Source organism: Vigna radiata, chromosome 5, assembly GCF_000741045.1.
Source record: "Vigna radiata var. radiata cultivar VC1973A chromosome 5, Vradiata_ver6, whole genome shotgun sequence".
Classification (NCBI taxonomy): Eukaryota; Viridiplantae; Streptophyta; class Magnoliopsida; order Fabales; family Fabaceae; genus Vigna; species Vigna radiata.
The window spans coordinates 33,640,625-33,666,461 of NC_028355.1; the positions used below are offsets into that span (position 1 = coordinate 33,640,625).

The following is a 25,837-nucleotide window of genomic DNA, read 5'->3' on the forward strand; positions in this document are numbered from 1 at the left end:
TGGATAATAATTTTGGTCAAATTAATGATGGATACAACACACAAATTGCATTACTTAACCGAACTTCATTCATCCAAACAAAGTTTGATCCATACATTCATTACGATAACTTCCATATTGACTACAACACTAAACAAATACAAAAGATTGCAACACTAAAATGTAAATTAAAACACAAATAGAGTTCTTCATGTCCACAAACAATGATAAACACCACATTTCAAAGGTTAGGAGGAGCGTTATCAAAGCGCATCCGCAAGTGCTGCAGTTCCTCCTCCATGCTTCCAATGGCCGTTTCGATGTTTCCAAATTGAGTTGTGAAGTTGTCAAAGATANCAATGTGGANAGAAATAGTTAGGTTTCCCTAAAATTAAAAACTTTTNCAAATAACAAATGGACCATAATACCCAACCTTCNAAAAACCCTCANAAACGNAGAACGAATGTGAGGCAACGACACCCAACGAACNAGAAAACGATTCCGACAGCCAAGAGTCCGACANNGAGATTAGCAACCTTCCGAGAGCAAGATTCGGAGAGCANAAAACACCACGATTCCGATACCACAGTGAGAAGGCAAAAGCGCAAGAGAGCGAGAAGGAGAAACAGAGCAAGAGAGCGAGAAGGCAAAAGGGCAAAGTCTGAAACCGTGCTCAATGAAAGGCNCCAACTATAAAATTTTCATTCGAAAACCATTACCCAAAGTACCCCTCACTTCCCATTATGCCCCTCACTTAAGTGACATTCTCTCACCGTTTTTCCGCCACTGAGGACACGCCATGTGGCATTGTCAAAAGTGTGTCAAAAAACGTTGTCAACAAAACGTTTTCGAAATATTTTGTACGAAAGTGAAGGTTAATTTCTGTGTACGGTTAGAGTAGTTTTATACCGTTGATAAATTAGAATTTAATTTTGGAAGAAGTCTTTTAATTGCACTGTGCTCATTACACAATAAAACTAATACTTTCAAAATTAAAAAGCATTTTAATTATTATATTTATTATATTATAAAACTTAGTATAAATAAATATAATGATTAAATTCAATTTTTAAACAATGATGCTTTCACAAATCATTAGGAAGAAGTTATAATAGAATGCACATAATATAAATTATTTATCTTATAACTATTCAATTATAATATTTAAAATATATAACCATCATTTATATTTAATTTGTCATACTGATATCAACAAAGAAAACATATATACATTTATATAAATAATATACAATTAATTGAAATGCCTTAAATATTTAAATGTAAATTTAATCTTTTATTGATAAGATAAATATTTGATTATGGAAAATAATTTCAGATTCATTTTTACTAAGTACATTGTGTTTTAAAAATTACAAACTAAAACCTACACTCATTGGATTGTTTTAGAGAAATTGTTGATTTAAGATTTAAGAAGCTATGGATTACAGTGGAAAGTGATACATGTGGTAATTTGTAATGTAACAGAGATTTGAGGTTCCTACATCTGCATATTTATTATAGCCACTATTTTCGGAACATTGGACCACAAATCTATTCAAATTTAAACTTTTTATTTTATAATCAATATATTGGACCACAAATCTATTCAAATTTAGTCCTTTTATAATCAATATGATATAGTAAGAAAAATAACTAAATACTTTTTTCTTCTAAATCTGTTTTTCATATTCCAACATCACAAAATTTGATAGCATGAGTTTAACATTAATTATTATGTCAAATAATGTGGAGATTATATTAAAATAAACCATAATTCAACACTTTCAAGAAAAAGAGTGTAATATATATATATATATATATATATAGAGAGAGAGAGAGAGAGAGAGAGAGAGAGAGAGAGAGAGAGAGAGAGAAGTAAAACACAATAAACACTTGCAAATTTGTGATAATGAAGGCAGTCTTACATGCACCAAAATGGAAAATAGAGTACTACTGTCACACATCCATCTATTGACTTAAACATTCCAATGTTTCTTAAAAACATTTTCAAAATCCTTTAGCTGCAACAAAAAAGGGAGGGGTTTACTAAACTTTCTGCAGTATAAACTTTTTCGTTTTCTTTCTATTCTCAAAACTGTCTAAACTTAAGAGAATATCTTGTCCATGCATAATTACACATTTACACCTATTTATTTCGAAAAATTACAAATCAGATTTGAAAGGAAATCTATACTATATATTTTATTATAATCATATTTATAAAAAGAAAGTGGACTGTGTAGTAACATCTCGATTCCTCGTGTTTCTATGTATGCTCTACCGAAACTTATTATGCTTGGAAATGTGTCCTCCGTTTGCCACAGCTTTTGTTGGTCCAATCTAGGTGTGAACTTGCACTGTGTCTTCTCTTTGATGGAAATATTTTTTGTGGTTCCAACTGTCTGTTTTGCTGAATGTTTAAATGGATCAACAGAATAGCCTTCTTTGCTGCAAGAATAATCCTAGTTAAAAGCGGTTACGGAAATATTGTTTTGTGTTACTGCAATTTATGATGTCATGTTTCTATTGCAAAAACAAATGAGCCAAGATGTCATTGTAGGGTTATAGCTGATAAAGAAAGAAACAAAACACAATCACAAACACGACAAGAACAATAGGATGGGAGATACAAAGGCACAAGAAAGGAAAGCCGAACTAGTACTATCAAATTCAGCTCTAATTCAAATTTTAAATGAAACTGGTAAGCTGTAAGCCTGTTAATACGAATTCACCATCAGAATTTGACAATCGCTAGCTCACTTATCTAAAGATACAGATATCTAGTTAAAAAAACAAAGGGAAAATCCTCCTTTGCAAGTTCATATTCATTCAGATAACGTAGTTCGTTAATGTCAACTTACTCGGCACTTTGTTTTCTTCAAGTTCTCCAGCAAATCAGCAATCTCAAGCTGCTTCATCACTGTAGCATGTAGTACCTGCACCAAAAGCATAAAGTTTAACCACCATCCTATCTGATCAGCATAATCTAGAGATCTATATGACTGGAAATGTAGACCAAGACAATACCCTCTTGGTCTTTTCAAGGTCAAACTCAACAGATTTTATCCTATCCATGGAATCCATCAGCATTTTCTCCTTCTCCTGCGGCATACCATCAGGTTTGTTGCTAAGTTCCTCAAAGACATTTTCTAGTCTCTGAAGACGTTGTATACACGGGAGAATATATTCTCTTTCAGAAGCTCCTTCAACAGCTGCTGAATGGTTATGAATATTACGTTCCATGGTAATTGATGGATGAATATTGTTCTCCGTTCTCCAAAATTCGAATGTTAGATAGCGGAGGAGTGTAACTAGTTTTTCTGTGAAAAATGTCAGTACTCTTGCCACATATAAGACATTTATTTTCTCTACTTTTTCCTTAACAATGCCGAACCAACTGCTGCCAGAAGTACCTGAAAAAGATCTAGTGAGTTTATTAATAAGGACACTACTGAAATAATTGCCAATTAAATCAGTTATACCTAGCATGAACGTAGCTATTATGAGTTTGCAACTTCCACATGCAAATATGACAAGGTATATCTGCAACTTGGGTTCTAAACAGAATATAAATATAATTTTTTGAACATTCTCATGACAATACCTCCTGAATCTGTTCTACAAGCAACATTGCCTACATCATTAGTTTGCACTGGCTGCTCTTGATTAAGGAGAAAATGATCGCTTTCAATCACTTTCTCCACTGCTAGAGAGCCATCACAACTGTAGTAGCCATTGAGATCTGGTACTTTAACCTACAGAAGATATGGCGTTAGATTTGACTAAAAACTCAAGACAAAATTACAAATATCGTGCATACAGGTAAAGACAACAATGAGGAATCTCAGATAAATCAGATTCAGAGGTTCCAGTTCCAGGCTGTACTTCTTCACGAACTGGGGCTAAATAAGGATAGGGACAGCTCATGTATCTGTTGGGAGAGGAGTATTCATTCATATCAGACCCCGATTCAGCTGTTGATGTATCACAGCATCGTTCCTGGCAGATGAGAAAACAAGGTTTAGAACTCCATATATCTAAAGCAGACACTTGTGATGTCCCGACTTCTCAATGCCAAGAAGACCAAGACTTGCCTTCAATGGGTGGTGCATTTGAGAGGAGTCAAATTTGTGTTGTCCATCAGGTAATTTAATGATTTGCCTCACAAATTTTGCCTCCTCATTATGTACCAGCTAAAGATCAGAAAATCCAACATTAGTTAAACTTATACTAGTTTGTTGGATAAGGCAATTCCAAGTTGTATATGCTTTTAAAATTTGACACTTGCAAATACTAAGAAACAAGATATACAAAGAAATATTACCTTCATGATGTCAGGATCACTCCATGGGCCCTTGTTAGACCGAAGACATCCACCTTCTGAGGCACATGTACAAGAACCACCCAGAAATTCTGGCAACTGACTGCATAGATTCGTTCAAAATCCAAATTAATCAATAGATTGAATAGAAATGCAGTATGGTGAAAACATGTATGTATACCTAGAGTCAATGACTTCCAGTAATTTATATAAAGACTTAGGTTCAACAATCTGGAAATTTGGGAAATAAATATAGAGTCAGTTTTCAACAGAAATACATCTTATGAAATCTGAGTTGAAGCTAAAAGGTTGAATTATTCACCTGTATCTTAGCAACGGTTTTGGAATCAAGAAACTTCTGTGCAGCAGGCCAAAGCATCTTCTTAAACCCAGAACCAGCATTGACAATATACATTTGATGCAATGTCTGCAGATATTCACTACAAATTTTTATTGAAAAAAAAAATGGAGGGACGTAAAGAAGTTAATTTGGGAACAGATGGGACAAAAACCTCAGGATAGTAACTGCTATCTATTTTTGCCATAGCAGACAAGAGATTTGCAGCAGTACGTGAGAAATTTTTCATTCCCTGCATCATACATATCAAGTGCCAGATAAAATTTTAGCAGAAAAGCTTTTCAACAACTTAAACCAAGTCTGCTCCTGTCCTAAAATTGAGAAGAACTCAATCAGGAGAGATTACCACAGTAAATACAATGGATTTTAAATATTTTAAGCAGACATCGTATTTGATATAATGCATACAGGTATTTGATAAAATGCATAAAGGATAAGTACGTAAATAATCTACAACCAAAATACAGCATAGACTACCAGGCATACAAAGAGAAACAACACCAGAAATACACCTGATATTAGTGATATGACATGCAAATAATTGTGTAATGCAACATACCAGGCCCTGTACATCCAATATTGTTGTTGTCGAAGAAATCCGTCTCTTTGCTGCAATGGAACATGCTGGAAATTTCTCATGCAGAGTCCTCTCGAACTCCTGGACATGGTATTTCAAATATCGTTCTATTGTAGTGATGCGCATTAGGCGACTTGGATGGGCTTTCCCAAGTCTCTCAATGTAAACTGGCCTACCTTCCCTATCAATCCCATGGTAACCTTGAGGATAGTACTGCAACACTTCTTCCAGCTCTCCAAATTCAAAATCCTTTTAAACATCATTATCATATTCACATCAAATTAGATAGAATGTGTATGAAGTATATTCTAGGGTAGATTTATGCTGATGCAGAAATATTCAAAGATTAAAAGAGCAAATAACTCTGTTCTATCAAGGACCAACTCTCCTAATAGCTTAAGCCATTAGGTAAATGAATAGTTTTAACATGTCCTTTCACATAGACTACTCGTGCTTGATGCACGGACAGAATTGGAATAGTAGCACAAAGCTGTTAATCACATGATCATAAAGACTCTAATATTGTCAAAGCCCAACTCTCCTAAAAGCTAAAGCTATTCGGTAGAAGGCTGAAAGCCCACCAGTTGTTATATTTAAATCCACCATGCCTCACTTGAAATGAAGAAAATACAAATTTTGTCTTGCAAAGTTATCTGCAGAAGAATTAAGAAGACATGGCGGAACTGTTCTTGACCATTTTGCTTGGTCATAAAAGCCTAAAAAATACCATGCCAATGACCAATTCTAGTGAGAGCATAAGCAATGAGATGAAAGTTCATGGATGGTTTTATGTCTAACTTGTTCAAATTACAAAACAAACAGATAAAATTCATAATATACATAAAGAGATAAATAAAGGAATTGAGTTGCCCTTATATACACTGAAACATTCTATTCTGCAGTCTAAATCAGCCTATATATCTTTCATGGCTATGACAAATTATTATCATTACCTCAAGGATAGTATCAGTTCCATATTCCTTTCGCCACGCAAGCATTTCCTCCCACATCTGAATTGTCTTCTCAATGTTAAACTCCCTGGCTTTAAGAAACCTAACAAGAAGTAGAGATCACCATAGCAAGAGTGAGCCAAAAGACAACATTGGATATTTGTATGTGAACCTTTTGAATTGATCATATACCTTAACAATGTATGGTAGTCATCATGCCTAGGAGGCAAAGAACCCCTTTCAACAAGTTTTTGGCGCAATTCATGGACAGCAGTCTCCTCCCCAGCATCTCTTACATCCTCAATAGACACAGGAGGAATCCTGTAATCAATTTTCCTTTTCCCTCTTTTCTTAAGAGAATGAGTGAATCTGGAAGAAGCACTAATCGCCTTCTTCTTCAAGGTCCCAATTCTCGACCACCTCCTCTCATCTTCGGAGTTCTCAACATCAGACCTCCTCTCTCTACTCTCATCATTACTACATTGCCCTTCAAACCCTGCCACATCACATTCCATAAAAAACCATTGAAACAAAACATCATCAGCAATTCAATTTACTCACACGCCCACACACTAATCATCACAACATACACAAAAACAGAGCAGAAAATACCTGATATAGACATTTTAGTCTCAACACAAAACAAATCACAGGTGATGCGCAACCGTTGAATCAGCGAATCAAGTTCACACCAAACTCCGTCATATCATAAATTACTGCTCCAAACACACACAATCAATAATTCAAAATCATAACAAAAAAAAAATCCATTAAAACACAGAACTAGTACCTAATTGTATGTCACTGAATTGTAAGGTAAAAAAACTCATAAAATCAAAAATAAAAATAAAATGTAAAATGCAGATTCATCAAACTAAATGAAATGGAATCAAACAATCTAGAAATGAACCTAACACGGTGTGAGAAAGATAAACCTTTTTCTAGCTGTTTCATTCTTCAACCAAAATCAAAAGCACGAAAACCATAAAACTAGCAAAAACACAAACAAAAACTCTGAATCCCAAAACGGCGTTTGGCAGAGCCAAGATTCTCCGCGATTGCAGTGTACAAATGGAGAATGTTAACAAGTTCAGAAAAAGAAGAGAGTTTATATTTATTTATTTATTTATTTATTTTCTCTTATTATTTTTATTTAAATTAAGAGGTGCTTTTTAATGAAGTGAGAGATGTGAAGTTGGTATACACATGAAACCATCATACATAATTAATGCCATGTTTTGGATCTGAGGTTGCAAAAATAATCTCATTTTTTATTTCAATTGCATTTCACATTAATAATTATTATTAGTATTTAATTATAAATTTAAATTTTGAAAAATAAGACTAGAAAATTAGTGTAAGTATATGAACAGATACGAATATATGATGTACATGAAGTTAGAGAGATGATACATGCATATCATATCATGCATGATACATACCTTTTAGAGAGAAGAGAATGGTGTGGAAGGTAGATCCTTCTCCTTCTTTCTACTGTTCATCTCCTTATTCTTTTTTATTTTTAATTATACAGACAAAAAAAATTAAATTATTAACATGCTAAAATAATCTTCATTATAAAAATAAAATACTTACTAAAATGAAAAAAAAATGTAATTAGTAACTAAAATTGTTAATTTCTAATTTAAAATTTGGTTTGATGGCATCACTTTAGTCTTTTTAGAACAAACTAATCTAATATTAAACTGCTAATAATTAGTTTAGAATTAATTTATATATACTATTGGTTAATAATTACACTGTATTATTTTGAATTTAGTATTTTAAAATATTAAATTTACAGATTTGTGTATTTATAAATGTTTAAGTTTTGCTATTTCAATCAAAGTAAATCTTAAATTTACACTTACACTCTTAATAATAATTAATAAGGATCACAAGCAAACTTTATTCATTTAAAATACTTTTAAAATACATTATAATATTAACAAAAAATAATTATATTAGTTAAGTATGAATATGGATATAAAAAATATTTAAACTTTTAAATAGAATAAGAAAACATAATTTATTACATAAATTCATTTTATATTTATATTGGTTTAAATTATTAAAATATTTAAAATATTTATATAATTATAATTTTCATTTATTATTTGGTATTTTAATGAACTAGAAAAAATAAATATAAAGTTTGATTTGATGAATATAAACTTGTTTAGTTGATATTTATAAAGAAGAAGTGACATTGAAGTTATAATTTGGTTGAAGTATTGATGTGAAGTGACATGTAAAAGTGGAAACCAAAACTCAACCTAAAAAAATAATGCATTAAATGAAGAAAGAAAAAAAAGTTAATAAGAAATAAATAAAAAAATTGAGAATAGTGAAATGCATTTGGCAACGGTTGTTATAGCAATCGTCACAAAAAATTCGTGTCATGTCATCTTTAATGGGACTTTGTATTATTTTATGATTTTTATTATTTGTGGGAAAGAGCTGTTTCCACTTTCGGTTTCTTTAGAAGTGTCATGGTCTTACGTGTCCAAATACTTTTTTTTTATTCTCTTCTTTTACTTTCTTACTATTATTCTTTTTTTTTTTTTACTTTCTTACTTCTATTCTCTTTTCTATTTATTATTATTCACTCACTCTTTTTGTACTTGAGTGTTTATAGTCCACAAAAATAAACATTTATTAACTTTTGGAAAAGAATAAAAAATATTAAATTTTTAATAAAGTCTATTTTATATTTTTATATATGTTCTATCATTTTTAATCTTAGAGAGTCTGTCTTTTACATTTTTTTACCTACATATTAACCTTCTAAATTTACAAATCATTTTTTTAGTCTTGATTCTATTTAAAACTTAATTATGAACTTAAAATATTTATTATTATTTTTCTTAACCTCTAAATTTCTTTTAATATAAATATATATTTACTAACCTAAAAAAACATCACCTCATGTGTAAACATAAGTTTCAGACTAGTTATTTATTAATATTTGATTTCACTCATTAGTTTATCTAGATGTAAAAATAATAACTCACATTAATACTCAAGTTATTAGTAATTATGATAGTGATAAGATATAATAAATGTCTATCTAACATTGTTGGCATGTTTGCATTGTAAATGGTATAACACTTGACCCATGAAACCTATAAAGATATAATATTATCCTATGTTTAGATATAATACATTCAAATTTAGTGCAAACACTTTAGCTTCACTATATTAAAACTTTTCTAATTGAAGTATAGTGTTAAATTTAGTCACCATTGAGTAATTTTAATTAACTTGTCTATTCACATATTCCTCTTATTCATTTAGTCCATTCTAACTTATAATATATTCAAGCTCTAAAACATCCATCAATGTCTTTACTTCTGAGTTCTTACTTTGGATATTGAATTTAACCACTAACAAAATGGAACAGAAGGAAAAGGGAAAGATCACTAACGATATCAAAACAAAAAAGGTATTTTCACAAATTTATAATCTACATTAGATACTACAAAATGTCACCATACACGCACTGAAGTAGATATTATCTGTCTGCCTCACAATCTGGGTACAAACCATAACATAACCTTCCTCACAGAATTCCAAAACCATATCAAAACTGTCATTGCAAGCTTAAATATAACCCCATATAATAATATATAGACAGATTTGGTGAATATCTAACCAAATCGCCTAACCGACACTAAAAAAATCACCAAACTCAATTGGACTTTCACTACGTGCTACCATCTTTAAACCTCCCCCAAACTCAATGTAAACACACTGCACATAGAACAAGTTAGAACTGGCACTATGGTGCCAGTGCCCCGATGGCAATTCAGGGCATTCATTGACAGCAGCTCCAGTGGCATGGTAAGTGCTGATTTAGAAAATTAACACAAGCTCCAAAAGCTCTCTCACCCTTCAGGACAATTTACCCCCTGGTCTTGGCCCTCTTCATACCAAGGCTGTTTTGGAATGGTGAAACAGAACCGGACATGGGGGAACCCTCCTCGCGAAGAGTGCCGTTCAGCATTGCTAGCTCCCGAAGCTGCTGCTTCTTGTAGAAATCCTGAGATTCATCCTGAAAGATAAAACTTCAAACAATTAGAGCAAACCAAATCCCGATAAAGTTGTGTACCCCTACCAATATCAATTGAATTCACGAGAACATACCACGGGTTTGAGCAAATCTTCAAGTATGTCACGTGCCTGCATCAAGCGTGCATCAACTATTTCAACCGGTAATTCTGCCTCAACTAGAATGTGGAGAGGTTCGTTCAGATGTTCATACCCAGGTTTCCCTCTCATCATTTCCTCCTATAAAAATATGAATAAAAAATTCAATCACCAGAAATACCTAGAAGTCCAACTGAAATCAACAGAACATTAAGCAATGTAGACATTAAAATGTAGACATTAGATTTACTACAGTGGTTGGACACCAGAACGGATAGAAATATGAACTACAATCGTTGACAACACGTACATTAAGACAGTACAGGGTGCTACACCAATTATTAAAATCCTTTTGTCAGGATCAATGCGAGAAGATTGCAACCAGAAGAAAATTAGATCTCTTGATAAAATAAATACTACTATATTAACCAGATGCGATATGGCATCATAAAACATCTTCTCAAAAGATTTCCATGTTTCATCATAGTGCAGTAACTTTATCAGGTTACATTAATCATGTTAGACTTGGAACACGTAATGAAATGTTCATTCTTACCCTAGTCGGATCCTTAATGCTACCACGGCCCCTGATCAAGACACGACAGTCAGTACTCGCTTCTACACGCTTTAGAGAGTTTCCTCTAGGGCCTAGGAGGCGACCAACAAAGTTATACTGCAATAAACTAAAGTCAATAGTAGATCTTTCTACAATGTAAAGTTTAACATAAATTGAGACAGAGATAAGATCCTCCATACATTAGGATATGTGTCCACAGGTATATCGACTCTGAGTGTCTTTTTAATAAGTAAACCAGATGAGCTGCCTTGTGGACTCAGCCAGTTTGGTGTTGGTGAGGACTGCGACAAGCTGGGCCTCTGCATGTTTTAATTCTAATGTCAATTAAAAAAAAAAAAAAAGACATATATGGTAGTCTATTTACTGGCAAGCAGGTGAAAATTACTGTTGTATCAGAGGCCACCAATAGATCACCAAAAAGGGACAATACTAGCTCTGCTCAGAATTAAAAATAAGTTGAAAACACATAACGGAAAATATAAGCACGCAAAGACTATCTACGGTCATGAGATGACATACATAAAGACAAAAATGTACACATGTCCTGACTATGGTTATCAAGAAGAACCAGGGTGTCAGAAAATAATGTCAAATGATATTTCAAATTATAGCTGAAGTCAGACTACTGAGATGTTAAGATAAATTACAAGCCATTTTGGGAACTTAGCTAATAATTCATTAAACCTCATAAAACTTAGAGTTTCACTTATCTTAATATGGCTAATGTTAGCATTCTACCATAGTTCATGCTAATATACTCAGATTTATCCAGATGCAAATATTCACCACGTCTGTGATTTGGCAGAAAATTGTAAAGGCGGCCAAGTATTGACATCAAATTTATCTTGCTTGACATAAAAAGATGATATCTACTAGCAGGATTTTAGAAACAGAAGCTAAGCTATAGAATAATTGTCAGATCCTGATGTTAGCTTTGCACTGCCTGTCACAAACAATTAGAACTACAATAACTAGAACAAATGTCATGAGTTAGCATGGGATGTAAAATTGAGTCAGAAATACTTCTAAAATACAGAATTAGATGAAAATGAATTAATGAAGTTATGTTAATGGTTAGTATCCATACTTCTGATTGAAATCGTGATGCCCATCCGTTCACATTGGCACCTCCGTTTGAAAATATTCCTCCAGTAGCCAGGGGGCTAGCTTGTTCAAGCCCACTTTGACCTAAAACTGATGCATTCCCCATCAGCGATGTTACACGCAAAATTTCTGCTCCAAAAATGTCAATTTTCAAGAAGAAGATTTACCAATCAGCATTTGTTAACATGTTAGCAGTCACTACATAATCGATGCAACACGGATGTTTGCTGGGTCAGTAAAAACTAATGCTATCCTTATGAGATATATACCAGCTTTTGATGGTAGTACTCTAAATGGTGAGGGGTGAATGCACTTGATTGTCATATAATATTTAAAGAAAATAATATTACGCACTTAATTGAAACCAGAAAACCTTTATAGTCATTTAGTAAACCATTGAAACTGGTATTTCCAACATAAGAATATAATTTTAAAACATCTTTTAAAAACTGAATGATATTTAAGCACTGTTTTGACAGAAACATTTCAAGAGTTTAAACAATATCTTGTAAGCACATACTATTAGATTAACATAAAGCGGCAATAACATATTCCAGCTGGAAATTTGTCTTTTTCTGCTTTCTCAGATGGAAAACAATTCGTAATAACACATCAGTTCTCACAAGTTATACACACACTAAACTCTGCTAAAACCAAACTAATTGAATCCCTAGTACCCCATTCAGATAAGTACAAGATTAATAACATCTAATTTTATCAGTTACTTAACAACTACGCCACCAACTCAAGAAACACCTTTCACACTCATTTAATATTTAAAAAAAGTTAACACTTAACATCTGATCCAATTTGGGTTCATTTAGGAATTGAAGGAAAATGAAGGTTAAAAAAGGAAAAAAAAAATTAAGGGTTAAGTGATAATTTTTCTTTCCCTTGGCGGACCTTTAAAAGGGTCCAAATTAAAGGAAATCTAAAATGTTTGTAGAAATTTATAGGTGAGGATTTGTGAGTTTACTTGATAATCTCTCAGTTTCCTCTTCACATAGTAAAAACTTAACTCCCAACATAGAATATTTTCACAAATCCTCCTTTTCCTTCATATCTCATTTACTTAAAGATAAATAATAGAAAAGGGATGATTTGTTATCAGGAGAATGAGAAAGCTAGCCATGATGTTTAAGAGCCCTCAACAACTGCATGTACTGAATCACTCACGAAGAATTTTCCCGACATTTTGCTTTGAAATTTTGCAGTACTCGTCTCATGAACAAGGGACTAACTAAAACTTTGCAGGTATTACAACAACCTAGACTTTCAATTGAAATCAAGAATACGTCACAGATTTCCTGCAACTAGTTTTGGCTTAAGTCAATTAAAATATCTTCTGACTTACAGAAAACTATACTAGTGAGATAAAAGGTAAGCATACAAGGTGTGTTACAGGCCTTCTAAAAGGCCACTGGGAGCAAATAAGCAGTCTTTCCATCAATTAAATCAGGAAAGTGGATTGAAAGCCTTTCAAAGGATTCTCAACCAAGAGTTTCCAGTTTGAATGCTATTCCATTGAAAATGTCATTTCTAACTAATTACGTCAAGCTGCTATCACTGTTTCCACAAGTTAACCGAAAACCCATCTATGGCCATTCTAGGAAGAACATCTCACAATAGAAGAAAAACAGTAACATTACAACAGGTGAAAGGGATAGAAAAGAAACTCAGAAAATATATCTCTGTTTGGAAGAAGGAGAAACAAGGAGAGAACCCCTTCACCAGAGTACCCTTTTGCAACTTATGAATGATAGATAGGCTTAGTACAATAACACAAATCCCTTGCACAACAAATCCCCCTATCTATTAACTGCCCCCACTCTAACCTGTCAAACTCATTGCCAGCTCTGACTGACTGGTCATCTGACTAATAATCATATTTTTTTTCTTCTGTTCCTTCTCTAATACACCTTCCAGATCCTCTCTTCAATTTCAATGTGCAAGGGTCAGGGATCTAACACCATCCAAACTCATCTCCCAAACCAAAAGATACAGGTAAACCCCCATTAAAAAAATTGGTGATATTAGTTAACACTCAAATATCAGTGGACCAAAAGTTTTAAACCTGTCAATCCTTTTCATTAAACTCTTCACATGAACTCTTTCATACGATTGCTTCCTATTCATTCATGCTACACTCTTAAGCTTATGATGTCCTCCCAAACTTCTCCAATCTCAACAAACATAAAAAGGTTTTTCGACAAATGCAGCAATTAATAATAAAAGAATAAAATATAAACACAGGTGCACATATAACCATATAATTCTCTTCACAGTTGAAGTGCAATTTTCTAGCACAGCATGGAAAAATGTATATTTATGCTTCCCTATCATTACCCTTTGAACTTTATAGTATTTTGAAATACAGTAGATTTACAGATTTTCGTACATAAATCAGCACAGGTTAGTACAAGTCCACTGCTATGCTCCATCCAAGTGAATATCATGGGCTTTCACACAATTTGTTGGCATATAATCTTCAGCTCCCAGAATAATTTATCGTTCAACAGAAAATACTTACACTTTTCATAAACACTCGATTGGCTTACCAAATTGTGTCTAACTATGGTAAAAGTAGAAACAATTGATATACTTCTGACTTAGCTTTCATTACGAAAAGGCAAGTTATTCAAGTACAGCCACCAATGAAGGAAATTGACCATTTATAACTATAAATGCTAGAAATAGTGGTGGGGCCCAACGCATGAGGCTGAAGAATACCAAAAAGGAGCACCATTTTTATTAGAGCTGGAAAGGAAGTACGTGTTGGTGCTTTTAACAAATTATTGAATCACAAACATCAAAATGAAAGGACAGAACAGCTCATCGTATAACAAATACCAAAACGTTGATATTAATGGAGTAAACGGAAGGTATCCAAGATAGTTATGACAAAGCCAAACTAAGGCACCAGTTGCAGTCACTGTCATGCTTCCTCTGTTTCTTTCTGGTTTCTGCTGCTTCAGAAGTTTCACATCAGTTCAATCTCTCTCATCACTACCATGCTCAAACCATCTACCACAATCAGTCACCATTAGTGGAATATAGCAGCTCACCTTCCTTGGCCTTTGCCGCCTCCAAATCTTCCTCACCATTGTACTCCACTGCGATCTCACCACATCCTACAGAGCTCTTGATTTTCTTTCCTCCAATTTCCTCTCCATTGCCAGAGGCTCAGGGTTTGCTCATGAGAGAGAATTTAGGTGAGAGAATTTGGTTTTAATTAAGGAACTAACATAATGGTGTAGCTCAGGCTGTAGTCCACCAAAAAAGTTGTATGGTAACTCGGAAGATGGTAAATGGACCACACACGCAAGCAAGGGAAAGTGGCACGTGAGGGACATATGGAAGTCTCCAAAAACAGGGCTTCATGCAAGATGGTACATGGAGCTCACGTGCCAGCCAGGGCACTGACATGTGAGGGCAAATATGAAGGTTTCCAGTAATAGGGCTTCAGGGATAGCCAGGTCTGCTGGACTCTGAAGGTCCTGCAGCAGTATTAGGATAGGTTCGGTTCTGGAGATTTGGCAGAAGGGACAGGACAAGAAGTGAAGCTATAGAAGTGGCGAAGGAAGTTGTGTTGAAGGCCAGGGTTGGCCCATGACAAGAGCTACATTTATCAGGAGTTCTAATACCTCAATGGGAGTGAAATTTCTTAACATTACTTGATAGTTTGAAACTATACAAAGCGGGTACATTACATTCGCCAACTAGCATCAACATTTCCCAAATACAAGCCTAAACTATGGAAACTATGAATCTTTCTTAATTTCCAAGAATTAGAGTAAATGCTACACCAACTTATAACGATAGGAATAATAGATTAACTTCACCTATAAAGAGAATATCATCTACCAAAACACATTTTATATCTCTGTATATAACCATGCAAATTAACACGTACTTACCTATATTGGGTGCTACGCAAAATAAACTATTTTTTATGCAACCTGAAAGCAGCTTAAGTCCGCACAACTACATTAATCCCCATAGTCCACGTTTCCTTGGGACTACAACACATTAATGCAGATAATCAATCATTGTTGGTTTAAAAATAATTAAACAGTTCGATGATATTTACGTACAGGTCTACAACATTTAAAATGAAAAAGTATTGAATTTATATCAGTACAAACTTGTTTCAGTTTGCCAAAGCCCCAAAATTTACCTTGGATGGAACATTTTTAATCATGGAATAAAATAAGAAACATCAATTAAATTTGAGATCCGACTTATGGCAAAGTAAATTGACAACTGATTAAGAAGCTTCGCAAGTTGATAGATGCTTTGATTTTCTATTCCTAGACAAGAAGGGACTAGGAGCGTAGTAAATTCATGTCATGATAAAGATAACTAAAGCATAGAGAGAGATGCAGAGGGGGGGCAGCGAGGGGGGGTTGGGGCGCTTCATGCTTATTTCGCCATTGGTTTGAGTAACGAATCTCACCTTGGTTTAATAATCGAAAGCACTGCGGAAGCACAGCCATGAAAGGACTAAGCTTGTTACGTTCTCCCAACAACTCAGATAGATATCTGGAAATCAAGCAAAAAACCACACAGTAAGAGTAGGACAGTGTAGCGATTACAAATCACACAACAAAAAGTACAGTAGTATGACAAACTTATCAAGGATGAAGGACTAATGCCAGTTGTTTAGCTTGGTAGTTAATCATGAACTAAAAAAGATCATGAATAAAAACTACAAAGACAAAAAGGACACACATACAAAGGCAGAACCAACAACCAAAGTCGTCTTCAGTAACAAACAACAACAAAGCCTCTTCCACTAGGTCAGGTCAAGTACAAGGATCACACAACAACGTAAACCCAATCAAAGAATAAGCCAACTTATTTCCGACAGCAAGATGAACTAATTGCAAAGCAACAAGATCAACCAATCTGCGACAAAGATCACCCTGCACAAAAGCAATCAGTGAACAGATAAACGCAGACGAAACACCAATCCACCACAACAAAAATAATTCACAAAAACGGAATCAAATCCACTGTCCACGACCATTTTCTATTTCCACGAAGAAGGATCCATTCTCTCAACCAACTCCAGCAAAAGCGGCAGATCAGGTCACGAAAACCACCATCCAAACCATTAATCACGAAATCGAACCAGACAGCAAAAAACAAAAAAACCAATGAATAATTGAAGTGAACACAGTGCGACTCCCCTTTGACCATTCCCGAAAAACAAAAACCAAAACCCTATCCCCTCCCCCCACGCTAAAAAACCCTCAGCCGAAGTCCGAAATCAGCTAAAAAAACAACGTCGCAAGCGAGACCAAAAAATGGAGAAAGAATCTCGTCAGCGGAATTGCTTAAATTAAACACAATAAGTAACAATTAAACCGAAGATCCAAGCAATCCACACGCACACAGACATATATATAGAGAGAGAGAGAGAGAGAGACAGAGAGCTAGAGTAACAAAGACAAAGAGATATAGGAATACTTGTCCTGCTCGGCTAAAGCGGAGGAGCGCAGAGCGGATAGATGCGGCGAGGGAGGAGCGGAGGGCGACGGCGGAAAGGCCATGTACCTGCCGGCGCCGGAGGAGGACATCATGTTTCGGCGAACGAATTGGCAGCGCTCCTCACACAACAACCACGCTGGCGACGGAGTGTGGTTGGTGAGAGAGAGAGAGAGAGAGAGAGAAAGAGAGAAAGAGAGAAGAAGAAAAGGGTTTGTGCTGTGCGTTTTATTGAAGGGAGTGAGGGAGTGGGACCCACACAGGGAAACGTGCTGTCCCTCTAAACCAGCCACCCACACTCTTCGTCGGTGCAATTATTACTGCCTTCGAACATATTCACTGTTCATGCAATCTAACAAATTATTATTTTTAAATTCGCATCAAAATAGGTTAAAAATAAAATACAGTGAAAATAAATAAACGTTTATTAATTTTTTTTTAAATATATTTTTCTCTAGTTTAATAATAATTAGAAAAATTTTGTTATCATAAAGTAAAAGTGGACATAGACGTTTTATCAATAATAATATTTTTTTTTGCATTATTAATTTCTGTGCCAACCTAAACACTGCACATCCATCATTCTACATCTACCCCTCTCACCACTACAATTTAATGCACTCTCCAAATTCAGAATTTCTTTTTCCCTTTTCTTCTATCATAAATAATTAATGTAATTAATTATTTCTTAGGATCGATATAATTAATATTTATTGTTAGGAACAATGTAATTAAGTTTATTTAGCTTTCTTTCACGGTTTATTTATTACTACTATCTTCATTCCCTGTATATTGGAACTTATAATTAACATTCTCATATTTAATCTTAAGCATTAATATAATTCATTATTATCATATAATAAAATTATTATTGTAAATATAAAATAGAATATTGTTGATGTTAAATTCTCTAATTGATTTTCAATAGATAAGTATAAAGGATTATAGACTAAGATAATAATTTTAAATCGTTTTAATTCGTTTTGTTTACTCTATCAGTCTAGTAAGCTAGTTTGTGAGGTGCAACAAGAAATAACCTGATACTTTGAGTTTTTGGGCCTTAGGCCCACACTTTCACCAAAGCTATTTGGGCTTTCCAACGCTTTAAATATAAATAAGTGAAATTAAAATAATTTTTAAACTATAAAATATATTAATCTAAAAGTATTTTTTTATCAATTTATTAAATAGACAAAAATATGGTTAGCAAATTAATTATATTTTTATGGTTTAAATATAAAGTATTAATGGTAATTAACCCAATTTATTAAAGAATGCATTGCTATTTTTGGAATGCTATTAAAGCATCCATCTAATTTCATTACCATGCCACTTCGTAATATCCTATACACGCTTTATTAAAAACACCGAAACAAAAATAGAAACGAAGAAACAATAAAGAAAAAGGACAATTTATTACTACAATTAATGTAATAATAAATAAAGTAGTTGAAAGATAGAATAGAAATAGGAATAGGTGATTTTAAATTAAAATCTACTTTCTCTCAAATATATGATGTATTCATATACGGTTTACAAAATCCAAACTAAAAATGATGTTTATTTTAATCAAAATTGAGTATTTGTATAATAACTTTATTTATAAATTGTACCACATTGATGGGTACAAAGAAGCTTGGCATGACATATATGCAATAACGATACGTTTTAAGTGATTGTCTGATTGGTAATTACATGTTTTAAGTGATTGCCTGATTGGCATGACATATACGCAATAACAATACGCTTTAAGTGATTGTCTGATTGATACAAAGAAGGTTGGCATGGCATATACGCAATAACGATACGCTTTAAGTGATTGTCTGATTGGTAATGACATGTTTTAAATGATGTTTACAGTTCATTAATATGGTAATAGTTATTAATGAATAATTAACTCACATCTTAATAATTGATAATGGTTAATTAATAAGTTTAATTATTCTTAATTCTATAAATAAATAGTTGATATCTTGAGTGTGTGAGTATTTCTTTTCATGTTAACATTGGATTGACTTGGAATAGAATAAAATATAACCAAAGAGGAAAATCAAAATTTATTATAGACTAGACGATCGTCCATTGATCTCTTAAACTGAAACACATATTTAGAAAATATTATTACTTTTTTTTAAGGACAAATTTAGTATTATTAGCTAAATTAATACATTTTTAGCTTTAGTAAATAAATAATTGATTTTTATAAAAAATACCATTTTAGAAAAGAGATACTAAATCCGAGTCTTTTTTAATGTGGAATAAGTGTTGTGACAGAGAATTAAAAAAATGGTTAAATATGTTTTTAGTTCCTATACTTTGGGGCGATTTTGGTTTTAGTCCCTCTTTCAAACTAAGGTACAATTTAGTCCTTCAACTTTAGAAAATTTTGGTTTTAGTCCTTTTTATCAAATTTTTTTAACTTTATTTGTTGTTTCAAGCACATTTCATTATAGCATTTGGATTGTTTACATTCTTTGACACATTTTTGTTTCAATGTTAACTGGGAAACACGTTTGAAACAACAAATAAAGTTAAAAAAATTTGATAAAAAGGACTAAAACCAGAGTTTTCTAAAGTTGAAGGACTAAATTGTACCTTAGTTTGGAAGAGGGACTAAAACCAAAATCACCCCAAAGTATAGGGACTAAAAACATATTTAACCCTTAAAAAAATCATTAATATCATTAATCGGAAGTAATTAAAAATGACGAGCAGATTCATTCAAATAAATGATATAATAGTTAAAGTTTAAATTATTATTTAATGTTTTGAATAATAATAAATATGAGTGATTGGCAGCTTCAAAGTAAAACCAAAGAGCACAAAACATTGCATGTTAGATTTCACACATTACACGGTTTGTGCCCGTGGCATTTTCGTCTTTCTTCCTTTCTATCACTGTTCTTCTTCTTTCTCTCTTCACTTTCTCTCACTTCTCTTATGAATCAATCTCTCATCTCCAACATCCACACATGCATCACCATTAGGTATGCTCATTTTGTGTTACTGATTTTTGACAAGCTTCAAATTCTGAAATACTGAATCGGACTTATGCAAAAGAAAGAAAAAAATATTATAGTGATTGGAATTATTTCTAGTTCAGCTTGATTTGTTACCCCATTTTCGGGGAAAGGAAAAGGGTAGTCGTGTTATTGTTGTTATTGTTTAAAGTTTTCATTTTCTTGTGCTGGTGGATCTTTGGCTTCAGTTTAAGATTTTTAATATTTTTTCCTTAACTCTTTTCAGCTGTTGTTCTGAGTGAATGCTGCTACCCTTTAAGGTATTAAATCTATCTCTGTAAAAATAGATTTTAAGTTTCTCTCTCTCTCTCTCTCTGTTTTTTTTTTTTTGGATTATTGGTTTAGTAGATTTTGTGATCTGAGGGTTTGGTTATCTTTTTGGGTTCAAAGATTTAATGGGGTTAGGTTTATTTTTTCATTTGCATGTTGCTTAATGTTATTGCTTTACCGACAGTTATTCTTTTAACGATGGAATTTGTGTTTGTTTCATGTGACTGATCAGTTTCTCAAGGCTTGTTTTGGTATTCCCTACAGGTTTTTTACTGTATAGCTGGACAGTTTCTTGCACTTTTCCTGGCTTTTGCTCTTTCCTCGAGGGTTTATTGGGTTTTTCCTTTGCTGAATCTTGTTTGCCTAGGTTCTTCAGTCGGGATGAAACATGAAGACTTCGGTTTGATTTTACTATAAGTGTATATCGGTGTTTAGCAAAGTCAAGTTAGCATTCAGATTCAGAATAAAGAGAAGAAAAATTGGTGTAACCTTTCTGATTTGTTGGCCTGGTATCGTGAAGGAGTTTGGTTGCGATACGACTAGGGATATTGTTTACTGGTTCTACGATGGATTCAATTCAAAATAAAGTTTATTACTGCTGTGTTTCTAAGGGTAACACGGTCCTCTATGTGTATAGTGGTGGAGACCTGGAAGTTGAGAATGTTGCAGCCTTGTGCTTGGAGAGTGCTCCTCCTTTCCACAGGTGGTACTTTGAGACAATAGGTAAAAGGACTTATGGGTTTTTTATGGAAGATGGGTATGTTTACTTTGCAATTATTGACAAAGGTCTTGGTAACTCGGTGGTTCTTCGGTTTCTGGAGCATGTTAGAGATGAATTCAAAAAGCTGGCTAGAAAAGGTTCAAGAGGAATTTTGCCAAACATGAACTCAATTCACTTTCAGGAAAAGTTGGTTCCTGTCATTCGCAGTCTGATTACTTCATTGGAGAGTGTTTCTCATGGTAGTAGTAATTGGAGAGATGGCACTTCCAATTCTTTTCAAGTGGATCTGTCTCCATCACCAAGTAGTTTGAATGGACAAATTGAAGGTGCTAGTTCAACAAAAGCCCCATTATTGGGAAAATCTAACAAGCCGGATAAGAAGAAAGTAAAGGATCATGTGATTGCCATGAGAGATGTTGAGTTGGAGGAGCATCGAAAATCTACAGATAGAGGAGCAAGGGCTGATTCAGGCAATCTGGAAGGTGTAAGCCAAGGTGGTGCAGGTTCATCAGTTGCTTTGCAAAAGGATATGGGTTCAATGAGAATAAGATCAGCCCCTCAAAATATTCGGAAGAAATGGTGGCGCCAAGTACGCATTGTTTTAGCTATTGATGCAGCTGTGTGTATAATATTATTTGTCATCTGGTTAGTAATATGTCATGGTGTATCCTGCATACGATAGAATTTGAACTTCATGCTTGACCGAATTTGAATCGCTATCATATGGAACTTGATGTTTTCTGGGTATGATCTGATCGGCAACAGAATTGGTTATGTCGATGGGGCACAAGGATGGAAGTTACAGACTGGTCGTGTTGATTAGATCAGTAGTGCTATTTGCAGGCTCGTGCTTCTTTTCACCTGTATGTAGGCAATTTAATTTGTCGACTCTACTGTATAGTTTCATCACTTCTAGTCATATGTACTTGTATATGAATTTTGCGAAGATTTTAAAGGGTCTTGATTGGCCTGTTTCTATAGATTTTTTTTTTTACTGGTTTCTTATATAGAGATGACCAATATTCTGAAATCTCAAGTTCTATATGCAGAATAACTCTGTCTCCAAATTTTTTTAGATATGTTTAGACAATCATTTATAGCTTAGATATTGTTGCTCACTGCTCATAAAATATATTCTTTTAAGGTATATATGTCTAAATAAGTGATGGAGTTCACAAGCCGTAAATTAGTAGTTAAAGAAAGTATATGGAATTATAGATCATTAAGTATGTCACAGAAGTGTATAGCTGATGTTGCGAACAAGGAATTATTCAAGATAGCTTGCTCCACTTCAGTTAGTGGGTTCTATGTAAGTTTTGTCTAATAGTGAAGAGAGTCTTTGACAGTGGATTGGGAAGTGTTCCTAACATTTCTCTTCTGAAAAAAAAAATGAGTAAAAAGAGCTGTTAATGGTTTATCTATCCACTGCGCAAGGAGCTCCTCCGTTAAAGGGGTATGAAATGTGCTTAGCAGTTAACTGTGACTTGCAAATAATTTAAGACATTTGTCTTGAAAGAGGAGCATGATTTAAAATTCTCACACTAGTACCCAGGCATGGATATCTAAAAGTTGTAGCAGTGTATAAGGGCAAGCCATGATAAATGTCCACCCCATAATGGCCTGGGTTCGGGTGGAAAAAAGGGAGGTAGGAAGAGAAAACAAGGTTCGATAGTTAAAGTGATGGGTGATGTTATGGAAAAAGAAGGAATACATGAGAAGAAAAGGCAGTAAAAGTGGGATGGAATGGAAGAGAAAGTGTATTTTGAGTATTTTTCCCATTGAGTGAGGTTGTGATTGTCTTCCTAGAGATTCAGTTGTTTGCCTAGAAATCCAGGCTAGTTTTGCAAATGAAAAAGTAAGTTTGAGTTTAATCTTAGAACTTTTGCAGTTGATGCAAATCTCTACATCATGAAACAAAGGAATAAAGAAATGAACGAATTGGTCTGGCACAGTCATGCTTGCTTGAGCGATCATTTGCAAAATAATGATACTTTGTCCCCTTTTTTCTTTACTCTCACTATATTTGTAGCCCCTTTGTTTTAGCTGAAGTGGATCAACTTGCTTGTGTAGTTGAGAAATTTGTTTTATTTTCCCCAGAGCTAAAACTTATTGATAAAGTTAAACCTGTTGCTTTTGCCATTACCGTTTCATTTGATTGTTTCTTGTAGATAATAGCATAGCTGACTCTTGATTTGAAACACTTTGGATTTTATCACAGCAAAAATTCCAACTTAAGGCCCTACTTGTAGCTTTGGAAATGCTTCTTTATTTTCTTTTATATTTACATGGTTTTCTCACCTCTTACCGCTCTGTTGTAAAACGTTTCCATGTAAAACTAAATCAATAAAGTTGCCATTAATTCTAGGAACACATCATAGATAGATAAAAATTTAACACGTGAAGTTGAACCGATTTGATTGGTATTGTCCATATATATACCGGGAATGTTGTCATGTATGCAAATGATAGAAAAGGACAATTTATAAGATGGATTGAACATTTTACATTTATCATTTTGTTTAACCACTCTCTTAGTAAAGTTGGTTATGTTATGCCTATGAAGAAGTCTCGATTACTTGTGAACTTTGACTACAAGTTAAAATACCTTTTTTAGTGTTTTCTTATGGCTTCTTATGTCACATAAGAAGGATTCAAAGATCAGAAATTTCGAGTCTGTGACCTGTGAGAGAATCAGTGTTATCTTTTTCATTATCATGACATAATAAATTGACTTGGTTCATAAAAACTCAATTGTGGTGTCATGTACCCTACGTTGAGTTGTCCAGCTAAAATGTACTTTTCATTTCAAAGTTTTAGTTTATCTTCTTTCTATTGCTTTTTTGTATCATAAAACTTAAATCCAAAACCTGGAATCTCCCTTAAAGGGAGATTTACTCAGAACTCACCACATTCTTTTCAAATGAAAACTACCAGTAAAAATCGTATGGATGCTGTAGAAACAGAGTTAGGAATACAATGTTGTACGCTTTTTTTCGTTAAAAATTCTAGTACTAGATATCAATGTCTGTGTTGTCCATATATGATTATATTTTATATGTTTTATAATCTTTGAAATATTCTTTAATGTTTTTAATGACTTAGATGAAACGTCTTTAGAAAATTTATTCTGCTGACTTGTTCGTTATAAAGATGAAGTCAAATTGCAGAAATTGGTTTGATGGCTGGAGCTGTGCTTACTATATTGGTTGTACTATTTCCTTGTCACATTCAATAAGTTAGGTATCCAATGTTGGTGAAATTATTTATGCACAATAACTCTACTATTGATCTGGCTAAAATGAAGATATTAAGATCAAGATCTATGTTTATTTTAAAAAATATTTGTTATTAGTTTATATAAAGTAAAAAATTCACACACACACACATACCTTGGATTGGATTTGGGTAAATTTACTATCTAACTTGATCAACATTACAGCCAAACTAGTGAAACATGCATTGGTTTCACATTTATGCATATCAGCTTTTAAGAATCTTCTTCACTGTATTGAAGCCTCTTATGGGGAGACAATTTGCTTCATTCCTTCTTGAGAGTAACTATCTTTCTTTCATCTTTTCCAACAGTTCTTTTTATCTTCACAAACACAGTGATTTATGGAGCCATTTTTGAACTTATGTTGGGTTAAGAATAGGTTAAACTTCTTTTACCATTGTCTTAGCAAACTACTGAATCTTTTATTTTTTTTTCTCAGAGAATACACATTAGGTGTTCTTGTTATAATAATATTATAAAACCATTTGGTTAGTTCATACATTATTTATACATTATATTGATTAATTAAGACAATAAAGATTTTTTATCACTTTGCTCTGTTATCTTCACATGGAAGGCTTCAGAGGAATGAAAGGATTTACTTTTAGAACATATTTCAATTACAATATATAGGATTCGTACGTATTTCAATTCTTTGGTAGCACCTTGAATAATATTAATGTCAACAGTTCTAGACAGATTTGTATTAATGTAAAGTTTCAAACTTACCCCTACTTATGATGTTGGTGTCAAAAGTTGCATCCATAAAGCTATCTTCCCTTATCTTTTACTTAAGTATTTTTAATCTCTTTTTTTTTTTTCAAATGGATTAACTTTAAAATTCAATATAGAATGTTTCATTGAAAAATATGCTATTTGTTAATGGGAAATGTCAAAATTTAAAATTTCTTTATAGATAACTTTTATTTAACAAAAGCTGTATTGCTGATATGAACATTAGACACTTGTACCAGTAAGGTACATTTATTTTACACCAAAAGTACACATTAATTAATGTAATATCTTATGTAATGTAAACCTATGTTA

At 33.3% G+C, this 25,837-nt stretch overlaps 3 protein-coding genes across 10 annotated transcripts; 1 reads left to right on the forward strand and 2 right to left on the reverse strand.

Moving 5' to 3' along the window:
- Positions 1–2,108: 2,108 nt before the first annotated feature.
- Positions 2,109–7,255, reverse strand: LOC106759636 (phosphatidylinositol/phosphatidylcholine transfer protein SFH13). 2 transcript variants are annotated; one of them, XM_014642917.2, is made up of 15 exons: positions 7,121–7,255; positions 6,798–6,901; positions 6,378–6,681; positions 6,189–6,288; positions 5,218–5,484; positions 4,813–4,890; positions 4,623–4,727; positions 4,482–4,531; positions 4,304–4,403; positions 4,074–4,172; positions 3,865–3,978; positions 3,584–3,734; positions 3,007–3,392; positions 2,841–2,915; positions 2,109–2,427 (listed from the first exon to the last, which is right to left on the reverse strand). In XM_014642917.2, the coding sequence occupies exons 2-15, from the start codon at positions 6,808–6,810 to the stop codon at positions 2,407–2,409; spliced, it is 1,863 nt and encodes a 620-aa protein (XP_014498403.1). In that variant the 5' UTR covers positions 6,811–6,901; positions 7,121–7,255; the 3' UTR covers positions 2,109–2,406. The 2 variants fall into 2 exon arrangements, with proteins under 2 accessions (XP_014498403.1, XP_014498404.1); XM_014642918.2 differs by lacking the exon at positions 4,074–4,172.
- A 2,361-nt stretch (positions 7,256–9,616) lies between these two features.
- LOC106761997 (KH domain-containing protein At5g56140) lies at positions 9,617–17,708 on the reverse strand. Of its 4 annotated transcripts, none has more exons than XM_022781553.1 (8): positions 17,488–17,708; positions 16,472–16,557; positions 15,933–15,974; positions 11,297–11,346; positions 11,091–11,210; positions 10,891–11,007; positions 10,332–10,475; positions 9,617–10,239 (listed from the first exon to the last, which is right to left on the reverse strand). In XM_022781553.1, exons 1-8 carry the CDS (start codon positions 17,598–17,600, stop codon positions 10,090–10,092), a joined length of 822 nt encoding a protein of 273 aa, XP_022637274.1. In that variant the 5' UTR covers positions 17,601–17,708; the 3' UTR covers positions 9,617–10,089. The 4 variants fall into 4 exon arrangements, with proteins under 4 accessions (XP_022637274.1, XP_022637272.1, XP_022637273.1 ...); XM_022781551.1 differs by lacking the exon at positions 11,297–11,346 and adding an exon at positions 11,999–12,144; XM_022781552.1 differs by lacking the exons at positions 11,297–11,346; positions 15,933–15,974 and adding an exon at positions 11,999–12,105.
- Positions 17,709–20,315: 2,607 nt separating this feature from the next.
- Positions 20,316–22,517, forward strand: LOC106759961 (phytolongin Phyl1.1). 4 transcript variants are annotated; one of them, XM_022781554.1, is made up of 4 exons: positions 20,316–20,492; positions 20,752–20,785; positions 21,028–21,059; positions 21,163–22,517. In XM_022781554.1, exon 4 carries the CDS (start codon positions 21,362–21,364, stop codon positions 22,196–22,198), a length of 837 nt encoding a protein of 278 aa, XP_022637275.1. In that variant the 5' UTR covers positions 20,316–20,492; positions 20,752–20,785; positions 21,028–21,059; positions 21,163–21,361; the 3' UTR covers positions 22,199–22,517. The 4 variants fall into 4 exon arrangements, with proteins under 4 accessions (XP_022637275.1, XP_014498852.1, XP_014498851.1 ...); XM_014643366.2 differs by having other exon boundaries at positions 21,037–22,517; XM_014643365.2 differs by lacking the exon at positions 21,028–21,059 and having other exon boundaries at positions 21,060–22,517.
- Positions 22,518–25,837: the final 3,320 nt, after the last annotated feature.

Excerpts from the sequence above, each read along its gene's own strand:
- LOC106759636 (XM_014642917.2), bottom strand. Across the intron at positions 6,289-6,377 it reads GACTACCATACATTGTTAAG|GTTTCTTAAAGCCAGGGAGT; the intron begins GTATATGATCAA and ends ACTTCTTGTTAG. Across the intron at positions 3,735-3,864 it reads TAGCCCCAGTTCGTGAAGAA|GTTAAAGTACCAGATCTCAA; the intron begins GTACAGCCTGGA and ends TATCTTCTGTAG.
- LOC106759961 (XM_022781554.1), top strand. The coding sequence starts at position 21,362 with ATGGATTCAATTCAAAATAAAGTTTATTACTGCTGTGTTTCTAAGGGT.
- LOC106761997 (XM_022781551.1), bottom strand. The coding sequence starts at position 17,600 with ATGATGTCCTCCTCCGGCGCCGGCAGGTACATGGCCTTTCCGCCGTCG. Across the intron at positions 15,975-16,471 it reads CTTTCGATTATTAAACCAAG|GTTGCATAAAAAATAGTTTA; the intron begins GTGAGATTCGTT and ends AGCTGCTTTCAG. Across the intron at positions 11,008-11,090 it reads CTGTGGACACATATCCTAAT|TATAACTTTGTTGGTCGCCT; the intron begins GTATGGAGGATC and ends AGTTTATTGCAG.